Here is a 17,570-nt window from a genome sequence, read left to right as displayed (position 1 = left end):
ATCATATATTGCATAAATATTGCACACAATTGTTGTAATACTTTGGATTAACATTTAAATAAACAATTTCTAATAATTCAATAAAATAAAAACAAAATACACAGAATGCTCACTCCGTACACGATGGCTAAATGGTAGAACTACAAAAATAATAACATAAATTACAAACACTTTTTTTCCACAGGTCCTAAAATTGCAGTGAATTATCCTTCGTCTTGTAATCCAAGGGTCGCTTAAATGATTGCTCCAAATTGTGTAGACGTTGTTCCAAATCATTCATGGAATTTCGTAAAATATGGCCACGTGCCCTCAGCGATATTCCCGGTGAGTTTTGCATCAAATCATCTTTGACACCCGAAAACGAATGACGGACACAGGAACGTTTTTCGAATTGCGAATTCTGATAGAGCTCTTGATGGAGCTGTTGATGTTGCTGATGTTGTTGCTGGTGCTGCTGCTGTTGTTGATGTTGCTGCAGATGGTGTTCGCATAGCGAACGACAATTGCTCACAACTAGAGCATCATCATTCTGTAAAGAATCTTCATAATTATCACTGGAAGAAAAGAGAGAACAAACGAAAAAAAAAGAAATGCAATGGACATACAGATGAATGGTGATAAATGAAACAACAAAGAGTGTTAGAATTATTGGTTATTTACAAAATAAATGCAGTGCGTGATAAAAAGTTATGATGATTACACAAAAATAATTGGTTTTATCATGCTACAATAAAAAGGTAAGGTAAAGCTACCAGCTAATTAAATTTTTTTCTAAGTGTGCCCGACATCTGCCAATTTTGTGTATGTATTTGTTGTTTTGAAAAATAAAAACAATATATTTTCAAAATCAATGGTTGGAAGAAACTTAAATTGTGGGCGCGCATTAATGATATTAACCAGATATGCCATGGAATTGAAAGATTTTTTTTTCATATTTTTGAGAGAACATCCAGGCATTTCATTCATTTTTCGCGCTTTTTGACTCATTTTAAAAATAAAGAAAGAATATCAAATGAATGAAAACAACTTGTTGCATATAATTTTTAGTAATTCTGACAGGAAGCGGGCATAGCCTCAAGACTGTATTTCTCTAGTTTTACGAAGCTGTTCTATCTCCTCATTGTACCATGGGTTTTATTTCTAATTCAAAAATATTATTAAGAGCAGAAATAAAAATCGCACCATATTCTCCACCTGAAGTATGATTATTCTAGTAACTACATTTTTTAAAACAGTTGCCTCGACTTAGCTATTTGTGTCCTTCCATCTCTTGACTCTAATTTGTAATCCAAATATATAATATATATAATAATATATTCGAAACCGTATACACATAGTTGGGGGTTATAAAATATATCTACAAACGCCTTTGCCAATTTTTGTGGAAATCCGATTTAAATATAGCTATTTCTCTCTAATTTTAGATAATTAATACCTCAAGCATACTCATCTTTCTAAAAAGGCTGGATGTGGAATCAAGCCAAGGCGGCTATGTTTGGACAAAATCGATTTACATTACCTATACTTCCATCATTTTTAAAAGCATCTGGATTCAAACATCTTCAACTTTAAACTACAAGCACCAGTACGAAACGAGTAAAACTGCAGCTAAGTTCGGCCGGGGCTACCTTTTAATATCCTCCACCATTTGGATGGGTAATATACGAAAACGTGGACTTGTTTACGAAATTTTATTTCATAGGCTGTATTACCCTTTACGAACTTCAAATATGAAATTTACGAACTTTAAATACGAAATTTGTTGCAATTCCAGTGAGTAATGTCGCAAAAATCATCAAAATACCGAGTATCGGAAGGTACCGCCATATTGGTGCTATAGGAAGACTATATGATATACGAAGACGTGGACCTGCATATGATTTTTTTTTTTTTTGCATAGGTTGTCGTACATATTAAGATCTTCTAAAAGGAAATTTAAAACGATTCCGGTAAATAATGTCCCTAAAATCATAAAAATACCGAATATCAGGAGGTACAGTTATATGGGCGCTATACGAAAACGTGGACCAACATGGCCCAACTTAAAGGTAAACTATGCATGTATGCAAAATGTTAGCCTTCTAACCCAATTCGTTTGAAAGATTACAACAGACAGACGGACATCGCTAAATTGTCCTGGAATTGTACGGAATAAAAATTTTTATGAACATTTCTAGAAGTTACAAACGGAATGACAAAGATAATATACCCTCCATAGAATGGTGGAGGGTATTAAAAACCAAAAAGTATGTGACGCTGTTATATGGGGGCCATATCTAAACGGGAACCTCTATAAACAATTTTATACTTCAAGGATTGTCATCTACCAAATCTTCTTAAATACCAAATCTGAAACAGTTTCGTTGGTAAATGTGACTAGAATTATAAAACAACCGAATATCAGTGGGTGTCGATATGTGCGCTTTAAGAAAACGTGGTCCTAAACATCCACCGGAGCTAGAATCCATTATGAACCACAAGTACCAATTTGGTAGAATCAGTCGGTTTTGTCCTGCATTATGATTGCTCAAACTATTGAACCTTTATGGGGAAGGTTTAGAAGAAGTAAACCAATATTATTGATTCTGTAACAGACCTAATAAAATATTTGGATGTGTGAAATTCTAACGGACTCTTATTTCACATTTTATAATTATAACTATTCTAAATGTTGACCCTCTCTGAGGAAGGTGCCAAAAGTAGTGGTCCTATACATTATTCCATCTTCACAGTAGATCTTGTTTTAGTAAAAATATTAAGATGTGTGAAATTTTACAAGAATTGAATGCTCCGTTCGCATTTTGTTCGTTTTGGTTATTCAAGATTTCGACCCATTGCGGGAAAGGTACCAGAAGTTGTAGGTCGATATCGACCATCTTCGCAATAGATCTGGCTTTGATAGAAATATTGAAGTGTGCCGAGGTTGAAAGGAATCGGACACTCATTTCGAGTTTTACGAGCTTCGTGGCAATTCAAAATGTTGAGCCTTTTGTGGGGGAAGTACAAGAAGGAGGGGGCCGATATAGCCCATTTCTCACCAGAACTTGCGTTTATAAAAATATTGGGATGTGTAAAAATTTTATAATTTTTTTTTTTTTTAAATTTGTAAGAGAATTATTTCAAATGTTGACCCTTTGTGGGGGCGGGCGGTGCTTCATGGGCCGATATTGTCCATTTTCGCATCTGCCTTAGCACTGACAAAAATATTGGTATTTGCAAAGTTTACACAAAATCGGATTTTCCTGTTCAATAACGTAAATTATTTGCTGTGAAAATGTTGACCTTTTGTGGGGAAGCTACCAGAAGGAGTGGACCGATAATACCCATCATAGAACTCGACCTAAATTTGTTAAAATATTACGATGCACCAAGTTTGGAACAAATCGGATACTCCGTTCGCGATTTTTCGTGCGCACCAGAAAGCCAGATAGACAGACGGACGAACACACCTAGATCGACTCCAAATGTTCTGAAACGGATTTGGTATAAAGAGACTGTTATTTCATACGGGCTAGATGAAGCCTAAGGCCTTCATACAGGCTAAATGTAGTTCGAGACCTTCAAACAAAATGCATAAAGGTCTGAATTCTTGTTTGCAACGGACATGAGTATCAAATCAATTGCAGTAGTTCGCCCCATTTCGTTTAATAGCTCATACGCTTTAGATCGTACAGTACAGGATAACATTGAACCGATTTCTATCAAATTTTTTCATGCATTATACGTTATTAGTAAATAAATAGCTACATTTAGATGAAATTTCTTACCTCGAATCCGTATTATTTAAATCCAATTTCGAACCACTCGTCTTATTGTGTTTTTGCTCCAAATGCTCTTTGGCATGTCGCGGACACAACGACTTATGTGAAGGTTTTTTCGATTGCTGGGAATCAAATGAGTCCGGCGAGGTTTCGTACAGCTCTCGACTACTGACAAAATCCACACCCGAGTCTTGGCCACTCGAATGCAATGAAAACATTGAAGTTTCAAATGAATGTGGGGATCTGTAAAAAAGAGAAATACTTTATAATTTTTCATAACTAAAAAATTTGCAAATAAAATATAATATTTACATATTCATATTATTGACCGGTTGGCAGGCATTATATTTGAACACAAAAGGTGATGAAGGCGAGGGCGATGAGGCCTCCTCTTCGGCATTTCTTAGGGCTATGGATTTCACTACGGATTTGGGCAAAGGAACATCAATGTATTCTCGTGGGGGACGGGGTCTAGTGGTTGCAAAAGAAAAACAAAATATGATCATTATAAGGAATTATAAAAAGCTAATTTATCCTTGGAGGATTTTAGACTAATGCATCAAACCGTAAATATGGTACATACGTACCTCACAGATCTATATCTGAACTAACTTGGAATAAATATTTAAGACAAAATTCCAAAAACATTTTTTTTTGCTTAGCTTTTACAAGAAGTGATATCTTTTGTAAACTTAATAGCGATCCGGCCAAGATTATGGCCTTGCCTAATCTGTCTTTTCGAGTTCTTAATATCCAAACACTTCTATGGTTGTAATCACCAGAAATAGTTCCCTAACCTTAAAATGTTTTTTCTTAATAAATCTAATGACACACAACATTTCAAATATTAATTAATTCTACTTCCTACTGTGCGTTTTCAAATCGACAAGACACCAACATGACCCACTTCCTCGTATCGGCTAAATCAATCGAATATGAACATCATCATCGTCATACTTACTCATTATTCAGATGCTGGTGGTGATGTTGCACCTGTGGCAGATAGTGGTGAGTAGGCTGTTGCTGTTGGGCAGCCTGCAGCGACGGCAACGATTGATGTTGGTGCTGATGTTGATGTATGTGTGAGTGTGAATGCGAATGATGGAAATGTTGATGCTGATGTGGACTGTTTGTTGGTGTTTGCGTTAGACTTTGCTGTAGGTTTGACGTTTTTTGTTGTTGCGTCCATTCTGGTTGGGGTGATGGTTGCAGCTTTTGTGTTGCCAATGCCGTCGATTGGGTTTTAGCCGAAGAACATAATGATTCTAGAAATATATATGATAAGAAATAGTTTAGTAGGAATTATGCAGATGGGTAGATAGTGTTAGAAGATCTATTTCAACTTAATAAAAAAACATTCTCCTTTTATGAGGAGACCTATAGGATTGTATAAGCGGACCCACTGGTCTTCTATGACAAGATTTATTTGTCTTCTATAAAAAGCTTTATAGATCTTATATTAATAGACTTCCAGGTCTGCAATGAAAATATATCATGACCTTCTAGGTCTTCTTAGAAAAGACCTCTAGACCTTATAAAAAGACTTCTAGGTCTCCTTTGAGAAGACTTCATGATATTTTATGAGAAGACATCTAGGTGTTTTATTAGAAGACCTCTTCGCATTGTATTAGAAGACGACTATCAGGAGAAATCTAGCCTTTTCATGAAAAGTCCTCAAAGTCTTCTATGAGAAAACCTCAAGCTATTTTATAGGAAGTCGAAGTCTTCGAGGTCGTTCATGAAATAAAGACCTCAATGTATGCTATGAAAAAACCGCAAGATATTTGATGAGAAGATCTCAATGCCTTCTAGGAAAAATCATCTAGCGTCATATACGAGAAGTATTCAAGATCTGGGAGAAAACCATCTATGAGAAGAAGTCTTTTCTAATATCTATAAATTCTCCATGAGCAGACCTATGAGAGGCTATGAGAAGAACATTCTATTGGATGACCTCTATGAAAAGACTTCTAAATGAACACCTGTTGGTCTTCTTTTACATTACCTATAGTCGTCTAAGATGACCAAACCGTTTGACCAAAAAGTCCTACTGGTCCTTTATGGGACTACTCCTTATTTTTCTATGAGAAGAATGATTGACCCTTGATATATGTTGATGTACTCAGCCTTATGTCTATAGAGTTTATGTATTACTTGTAATGAGAAAAAATACGACTTATTTACGAATTAGAAACCAATGTTTTCAGCTCTGGTCTGTCTGATTGGCTGGAGCGCATGACAAGTATCGACGGAAGCAGTCAATGTGGCCTAAACTTGAGACATTTTAAAATTCCTATTAAACTTAGTTCGAAATTGACGAGAGTCAATATGGATCCTCACAAGTGACAAGAATTCGAATTATACCAATTCGCATAACATTTAAAATATTATAAAAAATGTTTTTATAAAATCGAGGATTTTATAAAAACATTTTTTCTTGGCGGAACAAAAATCGTTTATTTAAAAGAAAAAATTTGTGATTTCAATTCCGAAAATCTCCAAATTAATCAGAGTATTTGATATTTTGAAGGACCTTCTGACAAAAAATCTCAATTTTTTTAAAAACATTTTGAAGGTTTATTTGGTTCTCATGACCAAAAGGACCAGATCGGAAATTGTGATTTTTTATAGGAAAAGGTCCTCCTCCTTGAAGCACCTCTCTACTGAAAAAACAATTAATTTCGTGAGGCTCCTGAGCTGAACATATCGCAATATTCTATTCCGCAAATATTAAAAAATGAGCACGGGAGAAAGCCATTGGAATTCCAAAAAGAGCAAGAACTTAAACCGCAACAGAAAGAAAATAGACTTAAAAGAGCTAAAGAGTTGCTTCGCTTGGCCGATAGTGGTGAACTGCCGAATTTGGTTTTCTTCGATGAGACAACATTCGTTGTCCAGCAGTTTGTAAAAAAACTAAACTGATCGTGTTTACTTGCCAAAGAGGTTAGCTGAAAATGTCCACCTTCGGTTGGCCACCAGAACTCAAGCACCGGCCATGGTGTTGGTGTGGGCCGCCATAACAGCCGATGGTGGCTCTCCGCTCGTATTATTCGACCGTGGCATCTAAATGAATGCCGAATATTATGACGAAAATATTCTGAAGGGAGTATTAAAGACTTGGGCGCGTAAACATTTTGGCCGCAGACCTTGGACATTGGTTACAAAATGATTTTCCTCGCTTCATTTACAGCTCACAATGGCCACCAAAATCTCCAGATACCAATCCGTTGGACTATTGTGTTTGGAGTATTTGGAAAGCAAGGTTGGCACTAAAACATACCAAACTGTCATCTCTAGGGCCGGGAATGGGCCAAAATACCGCAGAGCAACATTCGGGCAGAGTGTGACTGTTTCATTGGTCTTTTGAAGGCCATAATTCGTGCCAAAAGTGACCAATTCGAACAAATCTAAACTTATTCGAAAATCTGATGTTATTTCCGACATTTTTTTTATTTTTGCTTTTATTCAATAAAATTTAAAAAAAAAGTGTAAAAATTATGGCGTTTGACTTTGTTGCAGTTTTTTATTTCACCCTGCATGCCATTTTATTAGACCAAGACGTACCTAATCGAAATAACGAATTTAGACCCTAGGTATCTTTTGACCAAATCCATTTCAGGACATTTGAAGTCGATTTAGCGATGTCCTCCATTTGTATCTGATATCCGGTATAAAAAATATTCATGTTGTGGAGTGCATATCACACATGTCAGGGACTTAAAACCCCAAATTGGATAAAACATATATATGGGAGCTATAGCTATATCTGAACCAATGTTCACCAAATTAGATGCAGAATTCTAATAGAATCCTTCTCTGTCCTTAACTCTATTCTCAGGCGTGCCGATTGGCCTCGATTGTGTGATCAGGTTTTTTTTTTGTTTTTGGTCCATTTCAAACCCTAAATATATTGCGGACATCTTTGAAAACAATAGGACTAGCCCTTCTGATCCTAACCCTTCCCATTTTCGTGAGGACGATAATTACAGACTGTGTATAATAATCCCAACCTGTGTTGTAAGGTGAAAAAATATTACAAAATATACACTTCAATATTAAGTCAAAATGAAAAAAATCGCATGCGATAAAATATATGAAAAAATAAAAAAGTCACAAATATTACAAAATCTATATTAACATCACTATTAGCATCTTTTTATGCGATTTATTGCGAGGCCATTCTGAATTGACAAAATTTGTCGAAATCTGTCCAGCCATTCTTGAGATATAAGCGTTCTAGCTAACATCCCCATCCTCTGTGTATACACATTGTATATATTTCGCTATATATATCCGATATATTTAGTATCGGCGTAAACGTAACAGTCAGAATTGACCTGTTCGTCTATTTGTGATTTCGCTGGGGTTAAAAATATCCGCGGTTTAATGGAAAAGTTGACTTTTATTTAACACAAATATTATGGTCAATTTTACCCACTAAATATTACCGGATGACCATCAAATTGGAAGACTTCTGACAAGCCCTAAGCACTAGCTTCATGTTAACTTCCGCGTCGATTGGTCTAAAATTGCGACCTGTAGAGTAACTACAAAATCAGGAAAATTTTCAGTTTTTGGTCCATTTCAACTCCTAGATATTATCTCCATCATCTCCAAAAGCATAGGGCCCTATTCTGACCTTAACCCCACCTCCATTTTCAATTTCGTGAGGATCGGGCCATAATTGCGACCTGTAGAGTGATTACAAATTAACATGGACAGACGGACGGACGGACATACATAGCTAGATCAACTCAGCTCGGCGAGATAGAAAGATCCACATATACTTTCCTATGTGGGAAGCCAATATTTCGAGGTGTTACATAATTTTTGGCCCAATCAAACTTATAATACCCCCAACACATAGTGTTGTAGGGTATAATCATCAATATTTCAAAAATCAAAAAAAAAAATCCTTTTGGATTGTTTAAGCAGATAATGACGATTTTCTGCATTTATTGGAAACCTATATATTCTTACTGACACAAAAACTTCGATCGAACTCGGTTTTTACTTCTTTAAAATACTTGGTGTGTTTTCGAGTTCAATAAACACAGGTAACCCAAATGTATATTGTTCTCCTTAAATGATTAAAATGCCCTTGACTTAGTTCTTATTGTCGTTGGTATCATTATCAAACCCATAAATATATCCACAGACAACATCAAACTTGCCAGTTACCCATTTCTGCCATTTTCCTGGAAATGTTTGCTACTTACGTTGACTTTGACGTTGCAACTGCTGCTGATGCAACTGTTGTTCTTGAACGGCCACAGCTTGTTGATGGGTCCGGTGACGACGTCGGCGACAGGTATCCAGGCCAGCACGTGCTATGGTGTATGTTAAACCAGTTTCAGATGATGGAAATTCTTGCTGAGACCATAAACCACTGCAAAAAGAAGGAGGTGGACAATGGAAAGAAAAAGAAGAAGAAAGAAAGAAACAATAAATGAAATGAGAACAAATCTGAAGCACGAAGAGCAAAAATCAATAAAAATTCTTAATCTCGGACCATGTTCTTGGTGGCCAAAGATGGAGAACATAAAATGTTCTAACATTCTAGAGAGATGTTAGAACACCAAATCAGGTTTGCAAAGATTAATTAATACATAGATAGAGGTGCACACACACACATACTCATACACCTTTACACAAATTGTTCGAATTATTGAAATAGTTTCTGAGAGTTGCAAAGTTAATCCATAAAACAAATAGAATTGTTGTTGTTCTTGCAAACATGCTTGATGCAGCAGAATTTCCGTGGAAATGAGGTTAAATGTTTTTTTCAAATATGGTGGGAAGTGAAAAAAAGACAGAGTACCGTTAGTTTTTGTTCTAGTGCAAAATGTTGTCACTTTTGTCTGATCGCTGGAAAAGTGATGCACTCTTGAGATCGCATCACATCACATCAATCAAAAACCAATCATTTAACCAACAACAATGCCACTGATTTCAAAATCTGATTGGGGCAGGCATGAAAAACAACTCTTTGCTTTATTGAGTGAAAAACTCCATTGCTTTGGACTTGAGATATGTGTTAAAAATGCACAAATTTTATTTATTGACTTTTTGTTTTTATTTTTCTTTGTGTAAGCTATGGCAAACTTATAAATTAATCTCTTAAAATAATAATAAAAAAATAAAATCTTCTTTCATTTCACTTCAATTTCAGTCTCTTATATAGGTGTTTGAGTGTGTGTGTGCACGTTAATCTTTTTGACCATCATCATCATCATTAATTTACCGTTTCTGCCTCATACACATAAAACACAAGGCGGTCAGCACCGATCCCACGCCACAAAAGGCCACCAGTACTATGGCCACGATTTCCAAACTGCTCCAGAAATTGGCACTGTGCGTTGATTTATGTGGCATTTTTCCCAATTCGGCCAATTCAATGATACGCGGCATTGTCTTGCTAATATCCCAAAAGCCATTTTGGGCATTCTGCTGCAAGTGTTGTTGTTGATGCAATTGCAGCGTATCCAACTGGATGGTGGACAATGACCTGTGGGTGATGGTGGGTGGAGGTAGTGAATGGAAACAAAGGTGAGTATTCATGTGGGGTGTTTTTTTTTTATCTTCTGTGTGTCATTTAAAACTTACTCTTGCAATTGTTCCATTTCGACAATTGAATTTGTCCGATAGTCCACAGCATAAATGTAGGCATCCGTTCTGAAATTGATGGAATGAAATTAAAAATTGGTATACATAAATTATGAGAATATTTGTTAAAATACATTAAAAAAAAAATAGGAAATTATTGATCTATTTTAATCAACGTGATGGGGTGGTGTTTCGGATTCAATATTCCTGCAATAACTACAAATTTTGTTATCACCGATTTTTATACCCTACACTACATAGTGGTAAGGGTATTATGTCTTTGTACATTTGTTTGTAACACGGAGAAGGAAACGATATAGACCCATAGTTACTTTGAGGATCAATCAATTTCTGTGTCGATTTAAGCATGTCAGTAAGTCCGTCTGTTCATGTATTATTGCGAACAAAATGCAGGTCGCATTTATTATCCGATTGGATGAAATTCCTACCCTGCAGCAATTAGTGATAATCGGATCAGATTTAGATATAGCTCCCATATATCTTCAATTGATTTCGGGTTTATTGTGCACCAAATGGCTAATATAAGTCCAAATGACCTGTATTTTACTACAACCCACGGAATTCAGTCTAGAAGCAAGTAAGTATCCAATTTGCGATTTAAAGTACCTCACATGCGTAATATGCACTCCAGAAGAATGATATTTGGTACCGGTCATATCGAGATCGGTTCAGATTAGGATATAGCTCCCATACATAACTTTATCCGATATCAGGTGTATTGAGCATCAAATGGCTAATATCAGCCCAAATGGACCGAATGTTTGGCAATTACGACAGAATCCATCCTTAAAACAAATACTTTAAGTTCGGTGTAGTTCGGTTCAGATAAAGCTATAGCTTCCATATATATGTTTTATCCGATTTGGGAGTTTAGAGTCCCGCACAAGCGTAATGTGCATTCCACAACAATGATCTTTGGTACCAGATATCAGATACAGCTTAGAAATAAGTGTATTAAAATTCGTCAAGATTCGTATTTAGATTTGGATATCCTCAACCGATTTCGGGTTAATTTTGTACCAAATAGCCAATATCACCAAATATCCAATATCTGTACAAATGACTTGAATTTCGGCATGACCTACCGAATTCAGGTTAGAAGTACTGTAAATATGAAAATCGGTTCAAATATAGCTATAGCTGCTGTTTTATCACATTTTAAGTTTATGTCCCTCGAATTCGTAATATGAATTCGACAACAATGATATTTGGTACCAGTTATCAGATACAACTGGGAAATACCTCGGGCAAATTTTATCGAGAACGGCTAAGATTTGGATTTAGCTGCCATATATATCCTTAATCCGATTTCATGTTTATTGTTCAAATAATGGCTAATATCAGCTCAAATTGTGTGAATTTCGGAACGCACGTTTCCATTTTGTGCAACTCGGCTCCGATACATTTATTTATAATATAATCGTTCTCTAAGTGATATCATGCACTCTATAGCAAACTATAACTGCTCTAAAGTCAAATGTTGATTGGTAGTATGATCTACTTGAAATAAATTCTTTTGTTGCGGGAGCTCTACTAAATACAGGGTGAGATGAAAAAACTGCAACCAACTTCAGACTGCTGCCATTTCAAAGCCACTCGTCCGACATCTGTTCCAGTGACAGCTCATTATATTGTTTACAAGCGTAAAAAAGCATTTTGCTGAGAATTCTCCACAAAAAAAGTTATTCGTAATGGAATTTAAGCGTGATAGTGTGATTTTTTTTTAAATTTGGCTGGAAAACCACAAGTGGCTATCGTTAGAGCACTCCAGCATTTAAATGTGAATAAATCTTTTGTGTCTCGTACCATCGCTCGTTACCGTGATACTGGTAGCGTAGCCCGGCGTCAAGGAAGTGGACGGAAGCAACGGACAACAATATCAGCAGAAATGGTTCGAAAAGTAAAGAAGCGACTTGATCGAAACCCGCGTCGCAGTGGCCGAAAAATGGCTCGTGAGCTGAACATATCACAATATACCATTCGGCAAATATTAAACATAATGAGCTCGGGGTAAAGCCATTGACATTCCAAAATGTGGAAGAACTTACAGCGCTACGGAAGGAAAATAGACTCAGAAGAGCTAAAGAGTTGCTTAGCTTGGCCGAAAGTAGAGAACTGCCGAATTTGATTTTCTCCGATGAGAAAAAATTCGTTGTCCAGCAGTTTGTAAACAAACAAAATGATCGTGTTTACTTGCCAAAGAGGTCAGCTGAAAATGTGCGCCTTCGGTTGGCCACCAGAACTCAAGCACCGGCCATGGTGATGGTGTGGGCCGCCATAACAGCCGACGATCGCTCTCCGCTTGTATTAATCGACCGAATATTATCTTGAAAATATTTTGGAGGGCGTCCGCAAAAAGTTTGGCCGCAGACCTTGGGCATTCCAACAGGGCATTCCACCCAAGAATGGTTACAAAATGAGGTTCCTCGCTTTATTTCAAGTACGCAATGGCCACCAAAATCTCCGGTTACCAATCCGTTGGACTATTGTGTCTGGTGTATTTTGGAAAGCAAAGTTGGCACTAAAAATTGTGCCATTGTGGTGTGTCGATCACCTGAAGCAAGTTCTTCGATGGGCCAAAATACCGCAGAGCAGCATTCGGACAGTGTGTGACGGTTTCATTGGTCGTTTGAAGGCCATAATTTTTTGCTTTCATTCAATAAATTAAAAAAATGTAAACATTATGGCGTTTGACTTTGTTGCGGTTTTTTTATCTCACCCTGTATATGTCAGTTATTTCCCACATATATCGTCTCCCAATTCCATTTTAATTTTAAGCCATGGAATACTTTTTGTCAGATTCTGCCCACAAATTTGGTAATGATATTTGATGTAAATTGATTTCGATATAGCTCCCATATCTATTTTTAATCAGAATCTAAGATTTAGGCCATCAAAATCGTAATATCGAATGTTGTAGAAATATATATATCGAAAACATCGAGCAATCTCAATTTGTCGATGTCGCTCGAATATGAGTGAGCATATTTTCCTCGTTTTCTACAAAATCGAAGAGATTATTCTCCTGCCGATTCCCTAATTTTTCTAAAAGGAGTGACTTGCGTGAATCTTATTTCAAGTATTTCGAAGGTAGAAATTTTAACTTATTTATTATCAGAAGAAATAGGACATAATTTTTTATTGAAAATTTCATGGCAAGACATATTGCCTATTTCATATCTGAAAATATATAACTCTTCTTTCTACCCATCTTCAGAGCCACCCTGAATATATACATTCCGTAAATATCAAGCGTTGGATCTGTCTCTTACTCACTTATCAGTTAAAATTAACAGAATCAAAAATATTACTCACGCCGGTTCCGCACTTCCAATATGTGGTTCCAACAGGCGAACACGCACCTCCAATCCAATGGCATCGCTAAGAGCCAACATCAATGCATCGATTTTCTTCTCTACATCTACCGGCTTGCCAGCAACAACAACACGAACCTGCTTCTTCTCATCGATTACATAGACAAAGACATTGATTATATTGCTACGGCCATCATCAGCTCCGGCACGATCCATGGCCTTGACATCAAAACCATATACCCTGTCGGCCGCTGATTCAATGGTGCTGATCAAACGTATCTTTCCACTCGTCTCATCGATGGCAAATAGCCGAGAATGGTCGTTGAGCAGGCGATAACGGATTTCAGCATTCAGGCCATAATCAGGATCCGTGGCTTCCACACGGGTAATGGGATAACCGAAAGAGGCAGTGCGAGGTACAACTGCAATTATCGGTTGTCCGGATGTCTTAAATGTTGGCGAATTATCATTTTCATCGAGGATTTTTATGAGTACACGACATTCATTGTGTTCCAGACCCTCGAGACGTTCATCAATCACGGGGTAGGCGAGACGGGTATAGGTACGTCCTTCACGATTAGGCTTCTCACCTTTGAGGCGTATTTGATAACGTTCCACCTGTTCACGATCGAAGGATTTCAAGGCATAGAGAGTAGATAGTTTGGGATCAAACTCAAATGGCGGATAGGAGTCCTCTTGTGCATCTTGACCCTCTTCCACCCACAAGGACCATTTATAGGTTTCGGGATTGAAGCCTTTGGTGAAATTTAATTTCATTAACTCCGTGGGTGATTCATTGTTCTCTTGGATTTGTATTTCATAGTATTGATGTTGGAATATGGATAGGTTGCCCGTGAGAAAAGGATCCTCGGGTTTTGGTGTGGTGGTGGTTTCGATGATAACTTGGCCTTGGAGATTTATCAAAACAATGGCGGTGGAAGTAAGGGAAGGACTACCCAAATCGGAGGCAATAACTGTAACATTTAAATGACCATAGTTGTTGTATCCCTTGAAATCGGAAATGGTAGTGATAATGCCCTCGCGGGAGTCTATGTTGAAGAGAGGCTGTGACTCATGATGGAGTATGGAAAACAGGACCAAACCATTGCCATTTCCCAAATAATCCTTGTCCAGGGCACTCACCTGCTTGACAAAGGCACCTGGTTTGGTGTTGCGATCAAGGAAGGCTTTGTAGAGTGGCACCTTCATGGTCCTGTCGGGTATGTCGTGGATATATAAATCGGCCTTTACCAAATCATCGTAGCCTATGAATTCCGGTTTATTGTCATTTACATCGAGGACATTGACCTCCACTTCCACGGAGGAAGAGAGGCGATAGAGAGGCTCAGCATTATCATAAGCTATAACATGGAAGGTATATTTGTCCCTCAACTCCCGATCTAGGGAACCGGAAATTTTTATCACCCCTGAAAGGGGTTTTATTCTAAACGGCAGCTCAGAATCACTCAAAGCATAGGAGACATTGGAATTCTCTCCAAAATCCAAGTCCACGGCCAAAACTTGACCCAACACCGAATCTTTGTACTCTCCCTCGGCCGTGTCGAAACTGTACCAGGATTTCTTGAAAACCGGGGCATGATTATTCACATCAATGATGGTGAAGCGCAAACAGGTGGAATCCTTGAGGTTATCAATATCGCTGGCCGTAATGTTCAGCAGTATCTCCACATTGGCCACCAGGGGGTAGTTTATCATCACCTCTCCCGTCAGCTTGTCGATGGCAAAGAAACGATGTTGATTGATTTTACTAGGCAATTGGGTAGCCACCCCGGTGCCATAGAGCTTATCTATGCTCTCCGACACAATGTCATAGTGGACCTGGGCATTGCGGCCATAATCCTCATCCGAGGCGGTGACTTGTAGAATTTTCTTCATCAGTGGAGTATCCTCATAGATGGCAAAGAGAGGGCATTTACTTAGACCACCCATGGCCCGAGCTATTCTAGGCCTTCCCCTACTCCTTGCCCTTGAGCGGGGCCTCAGCACACTTTGGGTTTCATTAAAACTCCCCTCGGCCCCATTCAGGCGCGGTGATCCTGGCAGAAAATAGGGTGGCACCACAATATTACTCGTCAACGAGGCCATCATTGTGGGCATTGTATTCAGCGATGACTCCACAAAATATATCTCCATATCAGTTGTATACTCTCTTATCTCTACCCTAGAGTCCTTGAACACTGATATCCTTTCAAAAATCGGGGCATTATCATTCACATCCGCAATAAGGATATTCAAATTGGCATACGAAGTCAAGCCGCCCGTATCAATTGCCAAAATTTTCAAATTATATATTTGATCCTTCTCCCGATCCAATGGTCTCGATCCGGAATAGGTCACCTTAAAGAAGGGCTGATTATTCATACGCAAATTGAATGGCTTCAAATCGGCCTGCATTTCCAAAAATTTCAAATCATCATTCCATTGATCGGATAAATTGTAAATATTAAAAAGCTCCGGACGTCGGGGTAGATTCGTGAGCACCGTGGCATTTTCCTGTTCCACCCAGGTGACATCGAACAAATCGCTGTAGTCTCCTTGCAGCACCACCTTAAATTCGGCATTTTTACCAAAATCTTTATCGCTAATAATGATGGGTCGATTTAGGGCCACCTCCGCACCCTTGGCACTGTTCTCTTTTATCAGACCCATATAGGTCAGATCATTGAATTCGGGTGCATTATCATTGACATCATCAACCTTAACCTCCACTTGATATATACCCGCTCCACTAACTAAGCCCGTGGTATATTCCACAATCACCGTGAGATCATATTTATCTTTTTGCTCACGATCCAGTCCCGTCACCGTCAACAGGGTACCATCTTCGGTAATAGAAATTTTATTGATAACCTCCTGTTGATTGGCAATAATGTAGCGTAGCTTGATGTTACTGTCCTGTGCCAAACGTCTAGGCAAACGCTTTCGTGTCTGTCGGCGAGGATTTTTACTGCGAAACCGGGAATTCAAAGTGATATTGGTTTCTGGCGACAATGGAGCAGCTACAGCTCCTGGCGAAGCTTGTAAACTTCTATATGATTCCAGATCATTGTTGACGATATTAATACCATTCTTGTACAGCAATTGACCAATGATCCCACCAACAATATTCTCCTCTATATGGAACTTGATAATGTTCATGTTGATTTCTCTGCAAAAGACAAGAGAGGAAAGGAATTTTAGAAAAAAAAAAATCTTAAAAATACCGAATGTAGCTGTTACATTAGGGTCTATACGACAACATGGACCATAGGTAACTTTTGTCATAAACCATTAAAATATACAAATGCGAAACTTAACAAAAAAAAAAAAAAAAAATCGGTGAATAATGTTGCTAAAAGCATCAAAATGCCGTATATAGGGAGGTACCGTTATATCGGAGCTATACGAAGACCTGGACCTGCATAGACAATTTTCTGTCACCAGCTGTGCATCCATTACGAACTTCAAATAGAACATCTCAAACAACTTCGGTGAGTATTGCACCAAAAATCGTCAAAATACCGAATATGGGGAGGTACTGATATAAGGGCCTATACGAAGACCTGGAACTGCATACACAATTTTCTGTCACAGACTGTAGTTCCCATTACGAACTCTAAATACCTAATTTCAAACTTCTGCGGTGAATAATGACACTAAAATCACCAAAATACCAGATATTGGGGGGTACCGTAATATGGGATCTATACGAAGACGTGGACCTGAACAGAAAATTTTCTGCCATAGGTTGTAGTATCCATTACAAACATTTTTCCGGTGAATAATGTCGCTAAAATCAACAAAATACCAAATATCGGGAGGTTCCGCTATATGGGGGCTATACCAAAACGTGGACCTACATGGCCCA

General features: G+C 37.8%; 1 protein-coding gene across 1 annotated transcript in view; it reads right to left on the bottom strand.

Moving 5' to 3' along the window:
• Positions 1–87: 87 nt before the first annotated feature.
• LOC101899465 (cadherin-89D) overlaps positions 88–17,570 on the bottom strand; it is a 32,693-nt gene continuing 15,210 nt past the window's right edge. Inside the window, exons 7-14 of the mRNA XM_059124383.1 lie at positions 13,704–16,871; positions 10,368–10,436; positions 10,006–10,269; positions 8,981–9,150; positions 4,723–5,026; positions 4,074–4,232; positions 3,768–4,004; positions 88–554 (exon numbers count right to left, since the gene is read on the bottom strand). Coding sequence (XP_058980366.1) covers positions 188–554; positions 3,768–4,004; positions 4,074–4,232; positions 4,723–5,026; positions 8,981–9,150; positions 10,006–10,269; positions 10,368–10,436; positions 13,704–16,871 — 4,738 coding nt within the window. The 3' untranslated portion in view covers positions 88–187. The remainder of the gene's footprint in view (positions 555–3,767; positions 4,005–4,073; positions 4,233–4,722; positions 5,027–8,980; positions 9,151–10,005; positions 10,270–10,367; positions 10,437–13,703; positions 16,872–17,570) is intronic.

The sequence above is a fragment of the Musca domestica genome, unplaced genomic scaffold (genome assembly GCF_030504385.1).
Source record: "Musca domestica strain aabys unplaced genomic scaffold, Musca_domestica.polishedcontigs.V.1.1 1, whole genome shotgun sequence".
Taxonomy (NCBI): Eukaryota; Metazoa; Arthropoda; class Insecta; order Diptera; family Muscidae; genus Musca; species Musca domestica.
Note: the sequence above shows the minus strand (reverse complement) of the source record. Positions and strands in the feature narration are given on the sequence as shown.